General features: G+C 64.4%; 2 protein-coding genes across 3 annotated transcripts; one reads left to right on the top strand and one right to left on the bottom strand.

Moving 5' to 3' along the window:
* Positions 1 to 51: 51 nt before the first annotated feature.
* On the bottom strand, positions 52 to 8,184 carry CRLF1 (cytokine receptor like factor 1). Of its 2 annotated transcripts, none has more exons than XM_074808713.1 (8): positions 8,052 to 8,184; positions 3,351 to 3,629; positions 2,558 to 2,687; positions 1,981 to 2,150; positions 1,548 to 1,705; positions 1,288 to 1,456; positions 832 to 1,014; positions 52 to 677 (listed from the first exon to the last, which is right to left on the bottom strand). In XM_074808713.1, the coding sequence occupies exons 1-8, from the start codon at positions 8,122 to 8,124 to the stop codon at positions 661 to 663; spliced, it is 1,179 nt and encodes a 392-aa protein (XP_074664814.1). In that variant the 5' UTR covers positions 8,125 to 8,184; the 3' UTR covers positions 52 to 660. The 2 variants fall into 2 exon arrangements, with proteins under 2 accessions (XP_074664814.1, XP_074664813.1); XM_074808712.1 differs by having other exon boundaries at positions 836 to 1,014.
* A 5,245-nt stretch (positions 8,185 to 13,429) lies between these two features.
* On the top strand, positions 13,430 to 20,801 carry TMEM59L (transmembrane protein 59 like). The gene is made up of 8 exons (XM_074808755.1): positions 13,430 to 13,644; positions 15,326 to 15,431; positions 15,709 to 15,803; positions 17,601 to 17,747; positions 17,843 to 17,936; positions 18,295 to 18,409; positions 18,569 to 18,686; positions 18,954 to 20,801. Exons 1-8 carry the CDS (start codon positions 13,489 to 13,491, stop codon positions 19,113 to 19,115), a joined length of 993 nt encoding a protein of 330 aa, XP_074664856.1. The 5' UTR covers positions 13,430 to 13,488; the 3' UTR covers positions 19,116 to 20,801.
* Positions 20,802 to 23,485: the final 2,684 nt, after the last annotated feature.

The raw sequence follows: 23,485 nt of genomic DNA, 5'->3' as shown, positions 1-23,485 counted from the left end.
CTGCATCCCCGTCCCTCCGCGCTGCTGCTGCTCCGCTGACGCAGACCCCGGTGGGGTTTCAGAGGTTTATTGGCATTAAGCTTAAATCTGTTCCTAATTGACTGAAATGGAACCAAAATAAGGCTGGTTTGAATCAAAATTGGAGCAGGCACTGGGCAAACCCCAGCAGCCTCAAACCAGCCCGTGTGGCTCCCCGGGGATGGACACCCCCCCTCTGTGCGCTCGCACGTGGGTCCCCGGGGAGAAAACAGACAAAATTGGTTCCCTAGGGTGGGGGGAGCTGTGCTGAGGGTGGGGGGGGACACCCAGGAAGCCCCCACTGCCCCATTCACCCCAGGGGCTGCTCCAGCTGGCGGTTAAGAAGCAAAACCTCCGTCCCCCCCCCGGCTGGGTGAGGTTGGGGGGTCCCCTCGCTGCTGTGGGGTGCGAGCGGCAGGGTGGGGGGCCGCAGTCCCACGGGGCCAGCGGCACGCAAGAGGCTCCTGGAGCTGGCCCAGCCTGCCCCCCCCCATCCCATCCCCGGGAGCTGCGGGGCCACGCTTCGCCCCGGCCGCCTTCCTGCTCCCCCCCGGCAGGGCCGGGGTGGGCGCGGGTGGTCCCAGGTGGGTGCCGGGCGCCCCGTGTCATCCTGCCGGCGCTCGGTCCCCCGGGGGCTACAACTTATCGCCGGGAAGAACCTGTGGAGAGGAGCAGAGCCCCGCGTCGCCGCCGGCCGCTCGCCCCAGCGTCACCCCCCTGTCCCCCAGCATCCCAGGGGTCTGTGTGTGTGTGGGGGGGGTGACCCCGCATCCCCCCCCGAGCCGGGGAAAAGAAGTGTGAAAGGCTCCTTACCTACCTGGTTGCGTGTTTTGTGCGATTTCTGCAGCCACACGCGCCACTGGTCGTAGAGCTTGATGCCGAGGTTGGAGCAGCCGTAGGCGTGTTTCTTCACCCACCCGAAAAACTGCTTCAGCTCCCGCCGCAGCGTCGTGTTTTGCTCCCCCCCTTTGGGGTCACAACCCCCCGCCGCTCGCTCTGCAGGGACAAAGGGGTCAAGTGCCACCGTGGGGGGGGACGTGCCTCAACCCCCCCCATCGCTGCCGCGCGGTAAATAATGGTGGGCAAGAGGAAAAGAGCGGCTTTTTGGCTCCCAGCTGGGAAAGCTGAGCTCCGAATTGGCTCCTTTGCAAGAAATCCAGGTGCCGGGCACGGGGTGGGGAGGGGCCCCCCCGCTCCTGCACATCCTGTGTGTGCAGGGGAGAGGGAGCACCCCCTCCCTGCCCCCCGAGCGATGCCGGGGGCACTCACCGCTGCGTGGGGTGGAGGCGGCGGTGGGGTTGCTCCAGTCGCTCCAGATGCCGGCTTTTTTGGAGCCGTAGATGCCGAAGGGATTACAACGCACCTGGACGAAGTAGACGGTGCCGGGGCGGAGGCCGGCCAGGCGGCACGAGGTCTGGTTGCCCACGTCATCCACCACCTGCAGAGGCAGGGAGGGGGGAGATGGCAGCGCCAGCGTGGTGAGGTGTCCCCACGCTGTCCCCCACCGCCGGCGGACGATGCCGACCCACCTTCCACTCCGAGCTGTCCTCCACCCGGTACTGGATCTGGTATTTGGCTTGGAAGAGGAAATCCTTGAGGGCCGGGGGTGAGCTCCAGCGCACGCTCAGCTGGTCCTCCAGGTCCCCCACCCGGCTGACGTGCACGTCCGGCGGCGGGTCCGTGGTGACTGCGGGGACAGGGCAGGGGCTGGCGGGGCCGGCACAGGCAGCGCCACAGAGCCGCGGGGGTTAAGGAGCCGCAGATGCCAAAAAAAAAAAAAACCAAACCCCAAAGCTGGGAGAAAACAGCCTAATTCGATTAGGAGCAATTCTGCTCACATATCGCCCATTTCCTGCTGGCCCCCCCACCTCCCACGGCGTGAACCCGCCACCCGCTCCCCCCCCACACCCCGCCGTGAGGTCACCACCGGCGTGGGGGTGACATCACGCCGCCGTCGCTCACCCACGTCGAGGATGTCCAACATGACGACGTCGGAGACGGCCACCCCCAGCCGGTTGGACGCCTCCACCCAGATCTCGTAGGGCGTGAAGAGGGCCAGGTCCTTGGGGATGTGGCAGGAGTAGGGCCCGGCCGTGTGATACTCCTGGCACGTGTTGTCGCGGCCGTACCACCTGCGGGCAGGCGCTCAGTGCCGGTACCGGTACCGCCGCTTACCGCGGTCGAGCCGGGGATGTTCACCCATCCCCAGAGGAAACGGGGACCGCGGCTCATTTATCTGCCACTCAACACCAAGAGCGTGACGCTGGTGAGGTGTTGGGTTACCGGCCCCGCGGCCGCTTCTCCTCACCCTCCTCCTCTTCCTCGTCCCTGGCACGCACGGAGCGTGGCTGCCTGCCAGCGCTCGCGGCAGCCGAGACCTGAGGAAACTCATCACGCCCAGCGCCATCCCCAGAGGGGTCCGGCCAGGAGGCATCGGGTTCCCCATTCCCCACCAACCCGTAAGACTTCAAAACACAAATCAGCATTTGTTTTTTTTTTTTTTTTTAAGAATAATAGGATTTAAGGCAGGCAGCCCCACCTGAGCTTGTACTTGAGGGTGTAGTTGGTGTGCAGGAAGGTCTCCCCTTCTGTCCCCGGTGCCCACTTGCAGGTGAGGTCCTTCATGTTTTTGGACCAGCAGGTGATGTTGACTGGTTTTTCTGGGGGTACTGGGAGAGAAAAAAAAAAAAAAAAAAAAAGAGGCAGAGGGGGATGAAATGGCGCAGTGGCAAAACCAGCCCAAAACTGGTCCCAGTGGGTGATGCCACCACAGTCCCCAGGTTCCAGCCCCGCGGCTGCAGATGTGTCTGCTGGAAGGGTTTAAACTCCTGCCTGCACTCAGCTCCTGCCCACCCCTGCCTGCACCCAGCTCCTGCCCGCACCCGGCTCCTGCCCACCCCTGCCTGCACCCGGCTCCGGAGCTGTTTTCTTTCAGCAACAACAACCCAAAAAACAAATCCAAGCTGCATTCCCAGCTAAGCCTCTGTATTCCTAGGACGCAGCATCGTCCTTAAAATAGCCTGAGATAAAAATCTTACGATTATTGATTCGGACAAGTGCAATTTTACCGAGGGTTTGCCAAAACAGCCTTTCTGCTGCGCGCTCCTGCGAGCCGGAGGCCGCGGCCGCGCGTCGGGGCACCGGGCACAAACCACGGGGAGGTTAAAACCGAGCGGCCGCCAGCAACCGCTGCGAGCTCACGGCACGGTTTGGCAAGAACCGGGGCGTTCACCCCCGCGGGGATCCCCAAATCCTCCCCTGAGACCGGCCGGCGAGGACACCCCGGCACCGAGGGCTGGAACCCGGCACGTGGAACCGCGCCGGCGACGTACGTCCAACGTAAAGGCAGGAGCCGGCCAAGATGCCGCCGTCTCTGCTGTGACACACCAGGTTGTCCCCCGACTGCTGCTTGGAGCCGTTGAGGCGGGCGAGGGCCACGCTGAGCGTGGTGGGGCCGAGGGCGGCGTAGGAGGCGGCGGGCAAGCGCCGGCCGTTCAGCGTCCAGTACAGGTCCTCGGCTCGCAGGTGGAAGTCGGGGCTGACCGTGCACGTGGCGACCAGCGAGGAGCCGATCAGCAGGGTGGGGTCTTGGGGCGAAATCACGGCGGGGTCTGCGGCCGGAGAAACAAAGGAGGGGGGGGGGGGAAATCTAAAAAATTTGTATATTTATATATCTATTTTACATACAGTTACCTGCAGTCTATATCTATTTTATATAGTTACCTGTAGTTTATTTTATATATAGTGACCTGTAGTTTATATCTATTTTATGTATAGCGACCTGTAGTTTATATTATATAAAGTGACATGTAGTCTATATAAAATAAACTACAGGTAACTATATATAAAATAGATATAGTTACCTGTAGTTTATATCTATTTTATATACAGTTACCTGTAGTTTATTTTATATATAGTGATGTGTGGTCTATATCTATTTTATATAGTTACCTGTAGTTTATTTTTTATATAGTTAACGTGTAGTTTATTTTATATATAGTGATGTGTAGTCTATACCTATTTTATATATAGTTACGTGTAGTTTATTTTATATATAGTGGCGTGTGGTCTGTATCTATTTTATATAGTTACCTGTAGTTTATTTTTTATAGTTGTGTAGTTTATATCTATTTTATATATAGTTACGTGTAGTCTATATCTAATGTACATATATTTAAATGCATTCTATATATTCATATATATCTATTTTGTGTCTTTTAAATCTATTTAAATATATTTTCTCTCTTTTATGTATTTTCAATATATATTTTTAACGCACACACATTTATCCCGGCAGAGCCCCTCGCCGCAGCGCTCGCCCTCCTCCGAAGCGGAGGCACACGAGGCGCCGGGCTCGGCCGCGCTCCCCCCGCGAGCTCGGGGGCTCCTCGGCGGAGCCGGGGGGGGGTGGGGGTGGGTGGGTGGGTGCGGGGGGGTTCAAGCTGGGAAGCGCCGACGGCCTTCGGGGAGCTTTGCGGCGCGAGGCGGGGGGGGTCTCGGCGACGCTGTGGTTTTTCCAGGGCTGGGTGGGGGCTGGGTTGTGGCTTTGTAAATTTTTCGTGACAAAAGGATTTCAAACGCAACTATGGAAAGTTTGGGGTTGTTTTTTTTTTCTTCCCCCCCCCTTTTCCGACAACACAGGCCAGCAGCACCCCCCCGAGGGCTGAGACCAGCACTGACCAACCCCCCTAATCCCAACCATGTGCCACCAGGCTCTGCCAAAACCCACCACTTGCACCTCGACACGTGGTCCCTGCGCCAGGACACCCCAAGGGCCCCCCCAAGGATGGTCCCCACCGGGGAGCCCCTCCGTGATGGGAAAGCCCCCCACGCTGCTTTATTTCGAGACCTCTCCGCCACGAGGCTTCAAAGAAAAGGCTCCCCCGACCCCGCTCCGGGGTTTTCCGTGTCCATCAGCCTTATCGGCTCCATCCGCACGCGCCAGGCTAATATCCCAAATTACCTCCCGGAAAGTGCCGCGACCTCCCCTCCCCTCCGACCTCCCTGGCCCCGATCGCCTTTCAGCACCCGCCGGCCGCTCCTACTCCCACCCCAGCGCAATTAATGCTCCAAAATCCTCGTTACCCTGGAGATATCTTAATTAGCAGTGCCTCCCGTCGCTCAGGGGATGCTGTTGGGGTGGGTGTAAAAGCATCCAAGAGACGTCGCTGCTGGGTACCCCGGGGTACCCCGAGCATCTCTGGGTGATGGCATGGCTCCATCCCACCCACCCCCAAAACAAACCCACCCTTGGGGGGCTCAGCCCCCAACTCCCCATCGTCCAGTGAGGCCTCCGAAAAAAGCACCCCCAGCTCCGCCAACGAGCCCACCCAGCACCGGCTCCTCCGTGAGCCTCCGCGGAGCCGGGGCTGCTCCAGCTCCACCGATAACAGACCCGGCGCTCCGGGCCCTAATTCTCCTAAATCTTAATCTAAACAGCACCAGAAACACACACGAGCGCCATAAAACAGACACGTTTCCCGTCCTCCAAGCAGGACCCTCTGGAGGGGCCAATTTATTTTTTTTTTAAATTTTTTTTTCCTGCAATTTTTTTTTTCCTCCTCCAAGCAGGAGCCTCTGGAGGGGCCAATTTTATATATATTTCTTTTTTTTTTTTCCCCTGCCATTTTTTTTTCCCCCTCCGCGCAGACACAGCGCCGAACATGTGTTTTAAAAGGGAAAAGTGTGAAGTTTTCAGATCGGAGAGGAAAGGGCCGGAGAGACGCAGGCAGCCTGTGGAATGTGCAAGTCGCAACGAAAATACCTGCTTGGGGTTTTTATGGCTTTCCTATTAAAAAAAAAAAAATAAAAATGCTGATCAGGTGCTAAGTAATGCTATAAAGTAAAACCACATTTCCAAGGTGTCAGGAACGTTTATGCTTTTCTTCCGAAGGGCCGGATTTCATTTTATTTTTATATCAGTGTTTTAAGGGGCTGGGAAAGAAAAGAAAAAACCCTCCGATAAGTGTTGGAGATCACGCAGTTAAAGATTTAAGATGTGCAGGGGGTTACAGAAAAATAATATAAATAATTGCCCTGAAGAACAAAAGGAAATTTGGGCAGCCCTGAATTCTGCAAGAAAAATAAATTTTTAAAAATAGATATTTAGAGAATTCTTCTAAAGCTCAAGCAACGAGGTTTGCAAGTGGACACAGCACCCGAAAACACTTTTTTCCTCCTTTCCACTTTTTTTTTTGGCTTTTTCTTCTCCAACTGGCATTTCTCGTGCCCATCCCTCAGCTCGAGGAGGGATTTATAAAAAGCCCAGGCATTCCAGCGAGCACGACCGAGCTGAACCGAGGGGAAACATTCGCTCTCTAAAAGGAGATTTGGCTTCGCCTTTCCCCAGCGCCGCACGTCGAGGGGCCACAGGGCTGCACCGGACCCCGACGGGGGGGAAAAAATGGGGGTCCCGGGGGGGTGAAACTGGCTGCGAGAGGCACCGGGGTGAGCTGAAGGGTGCGGGGTCAGCCCTGACACGGGGGTCTGGCCGCGGCCCCGCGTTGTCCCGGGTGGGATTAACCCCTCTGGCCCCCGGGAAGGGCACGGGGGTGGGCACCGGCTCCACACCGAAACCCGCCTCGGTTCCGAGGCTCTTGTTAACGGCTCCTAAAAGGATTTTTGGAGGATTTTTCCTTCCCTCTCCAGTGTTTCTGCAATTCCTGCCCTAATTATCGCTCTCGGAGACTTCCCCGTTAACGACACGTAGGGGTCAGGGGTAGGAGACCCGGGTGGCCGGGCCCCCGCGGTGTCACCGGTGCCGGGGACGCGGGAGCGGGGGATTCTCGTGGCGGGACCCCTCTGCCCGTCGGAGCCACCGACCATCGCCCTGAGAAATTCCCACCATAGGGAGGAAGCCAAACTTCCTGCAGCGGGGAACGGGATCTCGGGATCTCGCCTCCCCTTCGCTCGGGCCGGAGGGGAAGCAACGAGGCGACGGGTGGGACGGAGGCTAATTCGGGTTTAGGGCCCTGTGGGGAGGGGAGGGGGGAGCCCTCCCGTGTCCGTGTGCCCCCCCACAGCGAGTGGGGACCCCGATCCCCGCGGGGCTGAGGCCGCCCACAGCTCAGCCCACAGGTGGCACCTCCCAGACCTGCCAGCGCCAAGTGGGACCCCCAAAAGGGCATCATTTGGGAGCCCCCCCAGGGGTATTTTTTTTTTTTTTGGGGTGGGGGGATTCATTGTTCTCTGTGGGGGAGGGAACTCCCTATTGTTCTGGGTGGGGAAAAGGGGATTCATTGTTCTCTGGGATGGGGGGGGGGGGCACAGTTCTCTGGGGGGAAAAGGGGGGTCCCCGTTGTTTTTAGCAGGAGGAGGGGGGTCTCAGAGACTCAAGGGGGTAGAAAGGGGGGTCACCGCTCCCGGGGGTGGGAGGGGGTCACATGGGGAAGGGGTTCGCTATTGTTCTCCGGACGGAGGACGGGGGTTTCCATTGTCCTAGGTGGGGAAGGGAGCCGCATTGTTCTCCGGGACGGGGGGGTCTGAACGGCGCGGGGGGGGCCACAAGGAGGGACCGACCCTTCTCGGGGAGAGGGGTCCCTCTTCTCCATGGGGAGAAGGGGCACTCGCTGTTCCCAGGGGAGGAGGGGGGGTCCCTTGTGCTCTCAGGGATGGGGGGGTAAAAAAAAAAAAATTCCTCTATTGTTCTCTGCAGGGAGAAGGCGGGGGGGGGGGGGGTGTCCCAGCTGGGCTGCGGGGTCGGGGAGGGAGGGGGCTCCCGGTTGCCTGCCGGAGGGTGATAGGGGGTCGCGGCTGCTCTCGGCGGGGGGGGTCCCTGCTCCCCTGCGACACGCAGCCCCGAGGTGCGCCCGGCGATGCCCCCGCTGCTCCGCATCCCCGAGGGGGGAGGATGGGGACGGACACACCCCCCCACCCCCCCCTCCCCCGCATGGACCGGCACCGCCCGACCCGCAACGATCGGGGGAGACCCCCGGGGGGCTCCGCGCCGCGCCCGCCCCGGCCCCGACGGGACCCCCCCGGCCTCGCCCCCCGCGCCCACCTTGCGGGAGCCGCCCGGTGGTCCCGGTACTCACAGGCGAGCGGCTCGGCGCGGAGGAGGCGGAGGCAGAGCAGGAGCAGCGGGGGGAGCAACGGCAACGGCGGCATGGCCGGCTCCGGTGCCCGTCGGTGCCCGGGGCGGCGGAGCGCACCGGCACGTCCGGGGAAGTCCCGAGCAAGTCTGAGCAACCCCCGGTTACCAAAGCCCTAAATGCCGCCCTGGCCCCGCCCCACCCGGCCCGGGCCCGCCCCCGGGGGGGCAGAAATGCACCGGCCCCGGGGCCCCGCCGTCCCGCTCCGGTACCGGTCCCGGGACCGACCGCCGACACGCGGCGCCCGCCCGGCAGCGCCCGGTGCTACCGCGGGATGCTGCCCCCCCCACCCCCCGCCGGCCTGGGGCCGGTGTCCCGCTGCCCCCCCCCGCCCCGAGCCCCGCGGTAGGTGAGTAAGAGCCGCCCCGGGGCCGCCTTCCCACGGGTGACTCACCCGCGGCCTCCACGGACCCTCCCGTGCCCCCGGGGCCGCTCCCGGCGCTGCACAGGCGGCCGGGCCGGGCCCCCCCGGGGGCTCCCCACCCACAACTGTCTTTACGAGTCCAAAATCGTGTTATTATTTTTTTTTGGGGGGGGGGGGGGGTGAAAATGGGAATATCTTCCCATAAATCCCCACGTTTTCTATCGAATTCATCATCTCTGTTTTTTCCCCCCAAAAGAGTCCAAAAAGGTGGGAAAAACACTGCAAGTTGCTTCAAGACCCCCCCCCGGTTTCAAGCTGCTGGGGGTCCCGGGGCAGCCCGGCGGTGGTGACGTGTCCGGTTGTGCCACTGTCCCCGCGGCAAAGCCGCCCACTTGGGCATCGCACCCCCCTCCCGGTGCCCCCCCTGTCCCCCCCCCCGGGTCTCGGTGTCACCCAGAGCTTTGCAGACCCCGGGGGGGGTGGCAGAGCCCTGGGACAGCAGGTCCTGGTGGTGGCCAGGCCACTGTTCCCGAGCGTGGGCTGTCCCCCTGCTGCGTGTCCTTTAGGTCTGCCTGAGCTTTGGGGTGCGAGGTGGGGTGCAATGGGGTCCCCAAAAGCATCCCGTGCTGGGGGGTGCCCGGGTCATGTTCCCCCCCCCTTCAGTAGAGGGGACATGGAGGGTCCTGGTGGCCTTGACCCTGAGGTTGGGGTGGGGAGCCCTGAGAATGTGGGAGCACTGCTGCGGCCGAGGTTTGGGGGTGATTCTGGGGGCTCAGATCTGGGGGGGCCGTTCCCAGCCCATGGGGACATTGTCCGGTGGCTTCCCCTGTCCCTTTGTTCCCTGCATCCCCTCGGCTGCGAGGACAGGGACATCGCTCCCTGCAGGGGATGGAGCATGGGGGGACAGAGCCGGGGGTGGCAGGGGACACCTGGGTGGTCCAGGGTGCCCCTCCCAAAGGGGTGACACCATGGATCAGCCCCTGCCCCATAGCACTGGGGTGGGGGGGCTGAGCCCCACACCCCTGCGGGGACGGGGAGGGGGGTGACACTGCGTGGGAGTAGCTGTGGGGCTCCGAGGTGTTGGGCACCGGCCGACGGGATTGCATGGATTGGAAAATAAAATAAAAAAAGAGAGCGGGAGGGAGACCAAACAATGCCTTTTCCCATCGTCCTGTTTTTTGGAAGCTTCTGAACTGTTTTTGTTGAAATTTCCCAAAAATGTCAGGCTCCGGGAGCCACCCAGCCTGAGAAACTTCAGCCCCCAGTGTCCGCAGTCTGGCCGAGTGAATCACGGCTGCCCCGGGGGCTGGCGGCCGCCCGCGATCCCGACCCACCGCCCGCATCCCCCCGGGAAGCCACCCTGGGGTGGGAGCCAGCGGTGGGTGCTGGAAGAGGGAGGGGGATGAAGGAGAAATCACCCCCCTGGAGCAGGTTTGGGGAGCAGCAGCCGCCCTGGCTGCCCACCTGCGCTGCCCACACGGCTTCCCCCGTCTGCCTTCTCCTTCCCTCCGCGTCCACCCGGAGCCAACGATAAAGTGGGATTTAGCGCGGCTGTTTGGGGAAGCAGGGGTGGGTGGGCTCCTGGGGGGGGTGACACCCATCCTGGTGCCGGCAGAGGGGACATGGCCAGCTCTGGCATCATCAGAAGGTGGCTTGAGGCTTTGCTGGGGGTCAGGGGGAAAGTGGGGGGACAGTGGCGTCGGGAGGAGAGGGGAGCATCGGTCCCACTGGTGTCACCTGGGACGTGCCCAGGGTGTCACCGCAGGCAGCTCGGGGTCCCTCCCTGAGCCACGGCAGCATCCGGACTTGGTGCTGTGGGATGGGGACAGGGTTTGGGGACAGAGCCAGCCCTGCCGTGCCCGTGGTCCCCATGCCAGGGTGGTGTCAGGACCCGGCCGGGAGCAGCTGGGGATGACAGAGCCGCTCTCCCCCCTTCTGAGTCAGCGCGTCGCTCTGCGGCCGACGTGGTCAGCGGGCAGATGTGCTCAGCGGGCAGATGTGGTCAGCGCTGCCCTTTGACAGTGACCTTTAAAGGGCTGCTCCCTCCTGCCCACGAGCCGCAGGCACCGGCCGGGCTCCCGCGGGTGGCCAAGAGGCAGGATCTGGCCCGGCACCCCCCGCTGACCCCCGGACCGGGCTGTTGGCGTCAGCGCGGTGGTCCCCTGGGGGCTGACGCGGTCCGGCTGCCCCCCCCCCCGTGGCTCCGTTCCCAGGGCCTCTTTGCCCTGTTGCGGTGCAGGATCTGGCCGTGGGGCCCAGCTCCCCAGCAGCGGGGCCCGTACAGCCGCGAGCTCCCCGCTCTGCCCAGGCAGGATGTGACTCCCCCCGGATGGATCTGGGACCCCGGGGTGGCCTTAGTGACATCCCCAAAGCCGGGCTGAGCATCCTCGCTCCAGCTTCCCACCAGCCATCACCCTCCTGCCAGCCCTCCATCATGTGTCACCCCGGCCGGGCCCAGCACATCTACCCCGAATTAATCTAATTACTTGATTTCCCAGCCAGAGCTCGCTCCATAAAGTCCTTGGACAGAGACAGCATCTGGCTCAAGGGCCAGGGTGTAAAAAACAAACAACAAAAAAACCCAAAACCCCAGAAAAAGCAGGAGGAGAGGCGCAGCGGAGCTGCCTCTGACTGCCTGCATCCTTTTAAAGTGACCTGGGGGAAAAATAAAGAGGCTAGAAATGCAAAGAATCCAGCAGTCAGAGTTTTCTTTATATTCCTCTCAGTCACATTTCCACATCCATGGGTAATTTATAACCCACTTAACCCCTTCCCTGCCACCCCCCTGGCGCAACCCCTTCGCTCAAGAGCATCCTCGTAGCGGGCGGCCGCACCTTCCCGCCTCTGTTTGCTTTGGGAAGCACAAAAAGTCCCGTGACGGAGTTTGCTGATCTCTAGAGGGGGGGGAAAAAAATGTGGTTGATGTCGAGGGGGGTGACTGAGCACAAGGGATGGGCTCTGCGGGGTTGGGATGTGGGGTGACATGTCCCCCTGGCCCTGGGGGGACCGTGGGGACACCGCGGCCAGCGTGGGGGGAGCCTGCGGCTTCACAAAAGGCTCCAGAAAAAGAATGTAGGTCAGTAGTGATAAATGCAAAAGGCATCGAGTGTTTCTGGAGAGGGGAGGAGGGAGGGCAGTAAATATTTGCCAACTCGAATATTATTGCCTGGGAAAGGGTTTTTTTCTATTAAAAGGTGAGTGGCTGGAGCACGGGCCGGCGCCAGGCGTGGTGGGGGCAGGTGCGGTGGGAGCGTTCAGCCGCTCAGCCCTCGCTCCCGGCGCTCCCAGCGCTCGCTCCGGTGGGTTTCGGTCCCTGTGGGGGGGGGTCGGGGCTCTGGCTCTGCCCCTCCCGGCCGATGGAAACCTCACCTGCAGCGCGGTGCCGTGATTTACGGTGACAGCCCCCAATCTATCCCATTTACTTGGCCATTAGTCACCGGTGCCGGACACGAGGCCGCGGGGCTGGCGGGGCTCCAGGAGGGGGAAGGGGGGAGCAGAGCCGACCCCGCAGCCCCGCCAGCCCGGCCCGAGCACATTTTCTCCCGGCCCTGGTTTGATTAACAAGATGAATAAGCTGGCGGAGCGCAGCGGGGCGAGGAGAGGCCCCACTCCCTGCTCCCGGGGGGGCACAGGGCTGCGCTCCCCCAGCCATCCCCGAGGGGATGCGGCCACCCCCACCCCTCCCTCCCCTGCCCCAGGGTGTGGAGCACCCCTCAAACCTGAGCTGGGACTGGGAGACACCCCCCCTTCCCCATGCCAAGGTCCTGCCATGTGTTCCCCATTAGGGCTGGAGGTTAGCGAAGCCCCCAGCCCTCCTCCTCCTCCTCCTCCTCCTCCTCCTCCTCCCCCCCCCCCGGGCCCGCTTTGGGGTGCTGCCATAAATAAGGCTAATGGGGAGGGCAGCGGCGAGGCAGCACGCGGGGCCAAGCCTGCGCCTTTTATGTCTTTTAAACCCTGGGAAATCAAAGCTGTAAATCTGGGGTGTCAGGGAGAGCCCAGCGCCCTGGCCGGGAAGGGGCCCCATGGAGCGAGGGTGCAGGTGGGGTGCACAAAGGTGACTTGGGGAGGCCCCAAGGGCCACAGGGGGTGACATGGCTGGGTCTAATGCTGGCAGGGGACGAGGGGTTTGTCCCCTCCTTGGGGGGATGGTCCCTGTGGGGGTGCTGGCCCAGGGGGAAGTGAGACTCCGGTGCTGCTGCAGACCCATCCCTCTGCACCCCTGTCTCTGGGTGACCCCAGTGCCAGTGTGCTCCTCAGTCCCCATGTGCCCCCCGCAGTCACTCTGGTCTCCCCAGTCCCTCTGTGCTGCTGGTGTCAGTGGGGCTCCCCCCATCCCTCTGCATGGCCCAGTCCTGCTGTGCCCCTTTGATCCCTGCGCATCCCCTCGTTCCCCTGCATCCCCCAGTGTCCCCCTGCATCCCCCAGTGTCCCCCCACAGCCCCCAGTCCCTCTGCATTGCCCAGTGTCCCCCTTCATCCCCCAGTGTCCCCCCACAGCTCCCAGTCCCCCTACACCTTCTGGTCCCTGAGCACTCCCCGGTCCCCAGCCCCCCCCCCCCCCATCCTCCCGCATCCCGGGGTACCCCTGCATCCCCCGGTGCCCGAGCATCTCTCGGGCCCAAAGCCTCCCCCCTCCTCCCGCTTCCCGGGGTACCCCTGCACCCCCCCGGCTCCTGAGCATCCCCGGGTGTCTGTACATCCCCCGGTGCCCCACCACCTCCCGGTCCCGAGGCCCCCCCCGCCCCTCCTCCCGCATCCCCCGGTTCCCGAGCATCCCCCGGTGCCCGCGCACCCCCCATCCTCCCGCACCCCCCTCTCCCAGCATCCCCGGGGCCGCGCTGCCGGGGGCTGCCGGTGCCGGCGGAGCTGCGGCAGGATGCGGCGGCTCCCCCCGCCCCCGGCTCCCCCCGCCGCCCCCGCCCGGCGCACGGCGCGTCACGGCGGGGCCGGCGGCGGCGGCGGCGGCGGCGGCGGTGGGTGCGCTCCGCTCCGCGCCGCTCCGCGCCCCGCGCCCGCCATGGCGGCTCGCCACCCCCGGGCCCTGCTCGCCCTCGGCCTGGCCTTGGCCACCGCCGCCACCGCCGCCGCCACCGATCCCTTCTCGCCCCAACTGGGAGATACCGCCCGGTGCCGCGGGCAGTGCGGCCGCAGCCTGACGCGCCGAGCCGCCGCCGTGAGTCCGGCCGGGCACCGGGGGGGCACCGGGGGGGCACCGGGGGTACCGGGGGAATCGGGGGGTACCGGGGGTATCGGGGGTACCGGGAACATGGGGAGCATCAGTAGCATCGGGAGTACCAGAAGCATCGGGGGCATCAGAGGGGGACTGGGAGCATCAGGGGGGGACTGGGAGCACGAGAGAAAATTGGGAGTGTGGGGGGTATTGGGGGCACTGGGGGTATTGGGGGTACTGGGGGTATCGGGGGGTACTGGGGGTATCCGGGGTACCAGGAGCATGGGGAGCATCAGTACAAGGAGCGTCGGGGGCACGAGGGTGGACTGGGAGCACTGGGGGGACTGGGAGCACGAGGGGAAATTGGGAGTGTGGGGGGCACCAGGGGTATTGGGGGTATCGGGGGGGACTGGGGGTATCGGGAGCATCAGGGTACCAGGAACATCGGGGGCATCAGGGGGGAACCGGGAGCACCAGGGGAAATTGGGAGGGTGGGGGGCACTGGGAGCAGTGGGGGGCACTGGGGGCACTGGCCCGCCCGGCTCGGGCATTGCCGCCGCACAGCCCCACAGCGGCCACCCCCGAGGGGGCAGCGGGGGAGCCCCTGCAGTCGCCTCCACTGTGGCTTTGGGGTGCCCCCGGTGAGGGCATCCACCCCAGTTTGGGGTGCCTGCGGTGTTTTGGCCTATCCCAGCTTTGGGGTGCCCCCCAGCTCTGACCCACCCCGGGTTTGGGGTGCGCTTGGTGACAGTGGCAGCCGCCCCGGGTTGGGGGTGCCACCGGTGAGGCCCTGCTGGGGACGCAGCGGGTGCTTGCCCCCCAGCTGCCTTCCTGGCCCCCGGCCCCCGCGGCGGTGGCAGAGGGGCCAGCGGGGTTGGGGACAGCCAGGACGAGCGGGTGACACTGCCACAGCAGCGTGGACCAGCCCAGGGCCGGTTGCTGGACCCGGAGCATCATGGAACACCCCAGATCCGAGCTGTCACGGCCGTGCCGTGCCGGGGGGCCGCACGATGGCACCCAGGGCTGTCCCCGAGCCCCCGCGGTGGCAGGGCCGGATGTAGGCCAGCGCCTTGGCAGGAGCCCACGCGGCCTCCGCTGCCGGCGGTGGGCACGGAGTTGTTTTCCCATCTGGGCTGGAGCTGCCTCCCTGCCAGCACCCAGCCCTGCCCGCACTCCCCCGGGCCCCCCCCCCGGGCGAGGGGACCCCTCACCTGCACATGCAGACGCACGCAGGGACCCCCCGCATAGGCTCAGTGCCCCCCCCAGCATCCTCCCCAGTGTGTTCCCAGCCCCACCAGTACACGCACCCCCCCCATGCACACCCACCCTGGTGCAGCCCCCACCTCCTGCCAGCCCAAGCCAGGGCCCGGCCGGTGCCAAGCGCCCTGACAGAGATGGGGGACCTGCCACGTCCTCGACGGGGACGAGGCCACGTGCACACCCCACCATTGGGTGCGAACGGGGTGGGGGGACGTGAAGGCAGCTCTCCCTCCCCCAGGGGATGCCATCGCCCCAGATTTGGGGTCCCAGTCCCTGGATTTGGGGTCCCAGCCCTGGCTGTGGTCCTGCAGTGGTGCCCAGTGCCCCCCAACTGGGTGCAGGGGGGCGGTGGGGGGGGGTCCGGCGCAGCCACGGGGCTGAGCTCGGTGCCAGCTTCGCGCTCTCCTCCTCCTCCTCCCCGCAGGATGCTGTTCTCAACGCCTGTTACCGGGGCTGCCGGCTGTTCTCCATCTGTCACTTCGTGGATGCGAGCGCTGAGCTGAACACCACCAGAGCCCAGTGTGAAGCAGGTGAGGAGCTGGCGGCCCAGCGGCCCCCGCGCCCCAAACACCATCCCAGGGGGGGGTCCCCCACATACTGCCGGCACCACCGCGACACCTTCCACCCTCCCGAGCATCCTGCCTCCGCTCTGCCCCACGCTGTGACCCGGGGCTGCATCCGGACCCTGCTGCAAAGCAAGCGGGGTGCAGATTTACACCCACTGGGTGTAAATCGGGAGGGGTAGGGGGGTTCTGGGCTCATCAGGGGGATTAATCCTCACCCCCCCGCCCCGCTCCTGCCTCGCAGCCTGTGCCGAAGCCTACAGCAACGCAGAGGAGCAGTTTGGCTGCGTGACGGGGTGCCGCAAGCAGCTGCCCGAGGTGGAGAGCAGGAAGGAGAAGGTGAGGGGCTGGGAAGATGGGGAGCCCCCGTTCCCCCCCCTTAACCCCCCCAGCCTGTCCCTGGTTGCCAACGGCCGTGGCTCTGCCCTGTCCCTGCATCTGGCTCCTTCCCCAAAGGGTCTGTGGGCAGGAGGTGGGGGCTGGATGTGTTCCCCCCGGGACACCCCAGCTTCTCTTTCCCTGGGCCGTCACCTCACGGGACTGACGGGGACCGGCCGGGGGAGGCATTTGCCTCCGCGAGGAGCCGTGGGGCTGCCCTCGGGGTGGCTCCTCCGGCCACCTCGGCCCTCACCTGACCCCCAGCATGGGGCCATGGGGCGTCTCGGTCACCCTGGGCACGGCTGGGACCGAAGTTTGTCCAACCCCAATGCAGTGGAGACGCTGCTGAGCCCCCCGGCCACCCCCTGCCCGGGACCCCATGGGGGGATGCTGGGACGTGGTGACTTGGCCCCTGGGTCCCATTTGAGGAAGGATCCCTTCGTCCCGTGGGAGCTCAGCCCAGTCCCTCCTGTCCCTGGGGATGGAGGCTGTAACACCCCACAGTGCAGCCCATCCCTCCCCCCCTCCCTCCCTCCCAGCCTGGCCTCCCCCACCAGCAGCCTCGCTGCCCAGCGAGCCCCGACGCGGGGACCCGACTCCCCTCGGTGCTTTCCCAGCCGGGTCAGGGCCAGGCACGCTCCCCGCACGCTCCCCGCACGCTCCCTGCACGCTCCCACTGCCCAGTGAAGCTGCATCTTGCTTTATTTTATGTCCTGTTACTCGTGCCCCCGTGGACGGGGGCTCTGGGCGTGCTGGGGGATACGAGCCCACCGCCAGCCCGTCGTGCTGCATCATCCAAAGCTTAAAAAGCAGATTAACTGGGCTCGACCCAGGCTGCTGCAGATTTGGGCCAGGCAGGAGGATTACGCCGAATTCCCAGGGTGGGAGGTTCTGACCGGTGATTGTTGCAGATTCTCCCAGTTTGGATCTGTTATCCTTCCCAGCAACTGGCAACGCTTTTTCCTCCTACATTTAATTCATTCAGCTTTTACCCAATTAATTAAATTAGACTTTGGCCCAAGGTAGAGGCTTTTGGCTTTGTACACGTGCAGTTGAGGATGAAAGCTGCAGCTCCTTTGAAAAAACATTTTGCAGCTTGTTTTTAAGACCTTCCCAGTGTCTGATCCCATTTCCCGGCCCCTCGCCGAGGTCAGGGATGAGCATCAGGGGCGACCGGCTGACAGGGAGGGCCGTCACCCCCTTCACCCACCCAAAGCATTTTTTCCTTCGGGTTCCCAGACAAGCAGGCAAAGCAGATTTAGCATAATAATTAGATACAGAATCTGACCTATTTATTTCCTGTTTGCTGGTTTGACCGTGCAAGGGGCTGTCGGAAAATGTTCGAAGCCAGTGGCAGGGAGCAGCCAAGCGGATTCCAGCAGGGATGCTTTAAAAATAACAAACCGCCGCGACGGCCAAGAATCCAGGGCACGGAGAGGCTGCCAGGAGAGAAACGCCCTCGGCATCTCGGCCACTGGCTCCTATTGTTTAAAGCGCTGGTGTGAGCGCGGGGGGCTGCCGAGGGGCTGGGTGATGGCCCCGGGGCTGGGTGATGGCCCTGGGGACCGCAGCCCCCGGCTCCGTGACCTTCCCGGGGCCGGACCACGGGTCCTGCACGTCCCCATTGCTGGGAGAAGCAGGCTGAGCCCCAGCGCTGAGCGCCCGGTTCAACCCGGCCACATGCTCGGGGTGGGACGTTGTCCGCCGGGGTGGGTGATGGGGGGACAGCGGTGACACGATGTCCCTGCTCCTTTGCAGAGCCCGGAGCTGAAGGCACCGTCGTTCTCCATGTTTGATTTGGTCTCCACCTTCTGCAACGACATTGTCAGCTCAGCCCAGAGCTTCATCTCCTCCACCTGGACCTTCTACCTGCAGGCGGATGATGGCAAAGTCGTGGTGTTTCAGGTGGGGGTGTCCTGCGTCCCCTCTCTGCTGAGTGCTGAGAGCGGGGGGACCCCCTTGCTCACCACTTTCTCCCTCTTTCCCTGCCGCCCTGCCAGTCCCAGCCCGAGATGGAGTACCCAGTACCCGAGGTGCAGGAGACCCAGCCAGCACAGCCGGGACCGGGCCCCCGCGTCTCCCAGCCCCACACAGGTGCGGGGCGGGGGGGGGGGGGTCCGGGTTGTTGGCTTGGGGGGGGGCCCAGGAGCCACTGCGCCCTCTTGGCTCTCATCCAATTTCTCCAGAGCTCAACAAATTACCCTCTTCTCGGGTGTGATTAACTTCCCACACCCCGCACCCACGCAGAAAGGGGTGAGTCCGGACTTGGGACCCACTCCAAGGAGCTGCTGGAATCCTCTGTGCCCCCCCCCTCAGCGGGCAGAGGGTCCGTGGGGGGAGAGGGGATGACCCGGCACCCCTGCACCCGACCACGTGCTGGCAAGGGGATGGGGAGCGGGGCAGGCGTGCCCACAGTGGGTGCCTGGGGTCAGCATCGTCTCGCCCCCGCCAGGCCCCCGGGCAAAGGGGGAGAAGCCCCCCGTGAAGGAGCCGCGGGGCAAAGCCAAGGCGCAGCACCCCCCGGACCCCCCGCAGCCGGAGCACGACTTCCTCGGCTGCATGTCCAAGTAGGTGCAGCGGGGCTGCGCAGGGGCCCCGGGGGGGGGGGGCCTGGCACTGCCGGATACGCCGGAGCAGATGCTCCCCCCCCTGCCCCCAGTTCCCACCCCGTGCCCTGCCATAAACTCGTCCTTTTTCTTTGGCGGGGGGGGGGTGGGGTGTTACAGGCGCTCGGGCCTTCCTCGCTGGATCCTGGCCGCCTGCCTCTTCCTCTCCATCATGGTGATGCTGTGGCTGAGCTGTGCCAGTTTGGTGACTGCCCCCGAGCAGCACGTCAAGACCCAGGTACGGGGTGAGCGGTTCTCAGCGCAGCCCGGGGGGGGTCCTGGGGGGATCCCCAGCACCCTGGGTCTCCCCATCACGGCTGGGGGAGCTTTGCGGGGCTGAGCCATGGCCATACAGTGTTTGTGGACCCTGGCCACCATGCTGGGCTCACCGACGTGTCCAGGCTGTGCGCTATGTCCCCAGCCAGCCCCGGTGTTCCCAGTCTGGGGACAAGGGGGTCCTGTCCCTTGCTCTGGGGCTGCACCATCCCCTCTGCTTCTCTTCCAGCCTCTGAGCATCAACGGGGACAAGGAATACCTGGAGGACCTGGACGGCCCCGGCACCTTCCCCCTGCCACCCGTCATCGCTGTCACCCTGTGCCCCACACACGGTGGCGAGGACGCGGGGCCGCTGCCCCTCAAAGTCGACCTGGACAAGACCGTTCTGTAGCGCTCCCACCCCTTCCCGTCACCTCCATGCCACCTCCCCATCACTGTCCCCATGGCATCATCCCCCATCCCGCTCCACTGCCCATCCCCGGCTCCTGGAGGGGCATCTCTGGGTCTGGCATGGGGGGGACCGGGGGTATGATCTGGCTCAGTCCCGCTCTCCTCCCCAGGGATGGCCACTGCGGAGGAGGCTCCTGGGAGCCGGGCAGTGGCTTTGCCTCCTCCGTAGATGTGCTGTTTGCTGGGATCCTGGTTTCCAGCGCTTGAGAGCCAAGAGAGGAGCTGCCAGAGCGGGGAGGCTGGGGGGAGCCCGTCCTGGCCGTCTGTCTCCTCCCGACCGGAGCCCCCGGGGCCCCGCAGCCCTCCGGGCATGGGTCCAGCGCTGGGCAGGAGGGAGCCGGCTGCGGTGGGGGATGGAGAGTGTCTGCAGCGTTCTGGGCTTTGGCTCGGCACATCCCAGGCCTCCCACCTTGGGCTGAGCCTCCAAGGCGCCGTCTCCGGCCCTGGGAACTCCCTTCCGCCGGCCGGAGCCGATTGCCTTGGGGAGCCGAAACGTGGCGAATGGATTTGGCGTTGGCAGCCGGAGAGAGGAGCGGATTTTGCCGCCTCCGTGCCCACGCGAGGACCCAGCCGGCCCCTTCCCGGAGCTGCAGAGGGGCCCTGGGGTGGCTCCTTCCCCTCCCTGCTCCATGATGCCTTTGGGGCGGCTGGTCCCGATGCCGACGGGTTGTTGGTGGGACTGAGCAGGGGACAAGGCGACATTTCCCTGCCTTGTGCTGCTGCGGCGTGTCCGAGCTCGGGCAGGAGGTGGGAGCTTCCAGGACGCCTCCATCCTGGGCTCAGCATCCCTGCCCGATGCCGGGAGCGGCTCTGCCTGCGGAGCTGTAGCTGATGGCAGGACCTAGCAGGCAGCCGGCCTCCGGGTCCCCGTGCTCACAGCACTGCCCTGGAAGCGGGGGGCCAGCCCTGGGGACCCCCTCAGCTTGCCCCGGCACAGCCCTGCTGCGTGAAGGGGTCCCCTCCCTCCCCCTGCTCCACATGGCTCTGCTCCAGGGCATCTCCCCCTCTCCCCGCTGTTCTCCATCACTTGACTTCGTGCACCATTTCGTGGTTTGATTTGCACCAGCATGTGGTTCACCGGCCCCTGGTGCCCTGTGGGGACATCCCCACACTCGGGAGGGACGGCTCGGCGGTGGCGGTCCCTGCCATCCCCACATCCACCGACACGTCTGTACAGATTAACTTATTACCCCCCACTCCCCACCCTTGGGTTTTTAGGCTCTCTCCGTGTGTCAGCTGCTCCCTGGCGCTGAGCGGTCTAGGGGGGCCATGGCGTGGTGGGGTGGGGGGGTCTCGTCCCCATCCTCACTGGTTTTGTGCTGCTCCGTATCACTTTCACCCGTGCGACATATCTGGGTTTGGGGAACTGGGTTGGGGGGGGCGGGAGGGTCTCGTGTCCGTTTTGGGGTACACTTTTCATTGTTGCTTTTGGCCGCTTGGCTCGGTTAAAGCTCGGTGGAGTCTGCGGTGTTGTCCCGTCCCTGGGGTGTGACCATGCCGGGCTGTGAGCTCGGGGGGGCAGAGGGGCGGCCACGGAGCCCCCCCAGCTTCACTTCCAAAGGGCAAACCCAGCCCCAGGCTGGCTGGGTGGCGCGGACGGAGGGGAAATAAAAGGTTTGTACCAGTCCCGGATGAGTCAGTGGCTTCCCAGGGTGCCCGTCACCAGTGGGGGAGCAGGTTTGAGCCCCTGCGTGGGGCCGGTGGCGCGGTGCAGGTCTGTTCCCAGCTCGCCAGGATGGTGAGCAAGCTGAGCCAGGATGAAACCTCCGGCAAACCGGAGAGAAATCCCCTGCTTGGGCTGTTTGGCACCGACACGGAGCCACGCTCCTCTCTGCTGCAGGTTCGCTGGATCCAGAGATTCAGTGTCAAACGTAACAGGAGATGCTGTGTTCCCTGGGGAGCGGGTACCAACGCCCGTGGGGTGGGTGGACAGGGGACCACCGTGCACCCCAACACCTCCACCCATCAGCTGCGAGGAGGAGGAGGCTGAGCCAGGGCAGCGGGGAGGACTGCGTGCCCGTGCTCACGTGTGCACGTACAGGAGGGCTGCGGAACGAGGGCTTTTCCCCACCGAAAATCGCCTGCTGACACTTGGGCGCCCGTTTTGAGGAGGAAAAGTGTAAATCAGGCCGTGCATGCGCGTGACACGTCAGCGTAACGCGCCGCGGCCGCCCGGGGCTCGAGGGCCGGGACGCGCTCGCACGTGCACGCGCCCACCTTTCCCCCGCGGCGTGTGTTTTTCCTGGCGCGGCGCCCGCGTCCACGCCACAGTCGAGCTCTCCCCATGCCAAGCACGACACAAAAGCTCACGCAAGGGCCTGGAGGCTCGTTTTTAGCACTTCAGTAGCTCAGCGGGGTCCCGTCCTTGGAGCCAGCAGCAGCGCGGGGCCCCCGAGGAGCTGGGGCTGGTGCTGGCCTCAGCTGCTTGTTTGCTCTGGGATGTGGAGCTGGGGACAAGGAGGTGCTGCCCGGACCTGGGGGGCTGCGGGTGGGTTCTGGGGGGGTTGACACGAGTCCCAACCAAAGCAGGATCTCCAAAGGGGATGCAGAGCCTGGTCGGCTGCCTGCCAGCAGCCGCTGCTGCCGGAGCACAGCCCCCGCCCGTCCCTAAATTGGGGGTGCGATGTCACCCCCACGCAGCGCGGCAGTGCTGGGTGCTGGAGGGGGATGCTGTGCTCTGCGGGCTGGGCTCAGCTCGCTGAGCAGGGAGGGGGAGAGGGGTGGTGTTTTCAGCTCGCTGCCTGCCCTGCCTGTGCCCTGCGGAGGGTGGGCCGGGCAGCCCTGGCTGTGCGGGGCGGCGTGGGAGGCAGAGCCTGTGCCGTGGTCACATTGCCCAGGCGATGAGATTTGGGGGCTTGCAGGGTGTTCTCAGCAGGCAGCTGGGTGCCTCGGGGTCCTGGGGTGGACAGAGGGGTGTTGGGGAGGATTTGGGGGAGCATTTGGGGGAGGCACAAACTGATGACCCAGAGGCAAGAGCCCCTCAGCTGGGGCCAAGCCACCGAGTGCCCCCCGGATGACGTGTCCCGGGGTGTCTTTCTCCAGCATTTTCCATACGTAGCCCAGGGCATCACCACTGAGCCCCGTTACGGGCTGGGCAAGGATGCTGCCAGCCGCTTGCCCCCAGACCCCCTGTGGTGATGGAGCAGCAGTTGGGTGCGAGTGGGAGCAAACAGGGAAACCCCCCGGGATGGTGCTGCTGGGGGCGAGACCCCCAAAACCGGGCTCTCCGCATCCCCCTGCCACGGGCTGGTGCAGAGGGAGGTGGCAGGGCACAAGATCGGTGCAGACAGCTGGTAAACCCTGCCCGCCGCGGGCAGCGGCTCCAAGCGGGTCCCCTCCTGGGATGGCAGCCGGGCTACAAACCGTGGACAAGCTCCTCGCCTTTAAACTGGAATAAGATTCCTTGTTGCTGGCTCAGGGGGCAGGAAACCGTGCCCAGGAGCAGGTGAGGAGGGACCCCACTCTAACAAGAAGGAGACGCATGAAATTAGCTGGTTCCACTCCCCCAGCAGGCAGCCGGGGTGTTTTCCATCCGACGCCTTTTTCTTCTCACTCCCTCTTTTATTTTTTCACGGGGGAAGCAAAATTCACGGTGTGTGGCCCCATCGACAGCCCGTGGTGGACTCGCACCCTCCCACCAGCGACAAGGGCACCGGGGACTGTGAGCCCACGGCCGGTCGCGTCCTCACGGCGAGCATCCGCGCGCTCACGCTCGCCCGTCGCGCGCCCAGCCACAGGTCGGCAAGACGTCGCAGACTGGTACGTGGGGACTGCTAGCCACGCTGCGGTAAGAAGTGGCCTCAGAAAGCAGGGGGAGGCCAGCAAGCTGCCCCCCCACCCCGCGACCACGGGCCCCCGCAGCATCTCCCTGCTTGTGTGATGCCGTCGCTCGGCCCCTGTGCTGAGGGTTGCGGGGGTCTCGCCGGCCGTGGTTGGGGTCGGTGGCCCCCCCCCGGCTGCTCTCTCTGTGGCTGCTGTTCTCACCTCTGGAAAATGCCCCCTCCTTTCCCCCCCACCCGGCAAGTCTCAGCTGCTGGGAGCTGGCCCGGCTCCACCACCGCTCGCACACTCCAGCTGAGGAGCTGGGCCACGCGGCGAATGCATTTGCGCACGGATTTCCCTCCCCTCTTGCCGTCTGCTCCCAACGGTGCTGTTTGCCCCTATTTCTCACCGTGCTCTCCAGTGCCGAGGATGACTTCGGGAGCACTCACAACTCCTTGTCCCACTGCCGGGTGCCCGGAGCCCTGGGCCGCATCCCGCCGGGATGTCTCTGCTTGGGAAGAGCATTGGGGTGCCCAGGAGTGGGACAGC

The sequence above is a fragment of the Strix aluco genome, chromosome 29 (assembly GCF_031877795.1).
Source record: "Strix aluco isolate bStrAlu1 chromosome 29, bStrAlu1.hap1, whole genome shotgun sequence".
In the NCBI taxonomy this organism is placed as follows: Eukaryota; Metazoa; Chordata; class Aves; order Strigiformes; family Strigidae; genus Strix; species Strix aluco.
Note: the sequence above shows the minus strand (reverse complement) of the source record. Positions and strands in the feature narration are given on the sequence as shown.

Bases quoted from the DNA above. Each gene is read 5' to 3' on its own strand.
- CRLF1 (XM_074808712.1), bottom strand. From the start codon at position 8,124: ATGCCGCCGTTGCCGTTGCTCCCCCCGCTGCTCCTGCTCTGCCTCCGC. The intron at 3,630-8,051 runs GTGAGTACCGGG...CTCCGGCCGCAG, and splicing joins CCGCGCCGAGCCGCTCGCCT to ACCCCGCCGTGATTTCGCCC. The intron at 1,706-1,980 runs GTGAGCGACGGC...CTGTCCCCGCAG, and splicing joins GTTGGACATCCTCGACGTGG to TCACCACGGACCCGCCGCCG.
- TMEM59L (XM_074808755.1), top strand. From the start codon at position 13,489: ATGGCGGCTCGCCACCCCCGGGCCCTGCTCGCCCTCGGCCTGGCCTTG. The intron at 18,410-18,568 runs GTAGGTGCAGCG...GGGGTGTTACAG, and splicing joins TTCCTCGGCTGCATGTCCAA to GCGCTCGGGCCTTCCTCGCT. The intron at 18,687-18,953 runs GTACGGGGTGAG...CTTCTCTTCCAG, and splicing joins AGCAGCACGTCAAGACCCAG to CCTCTGAGCATCAACGGGGA.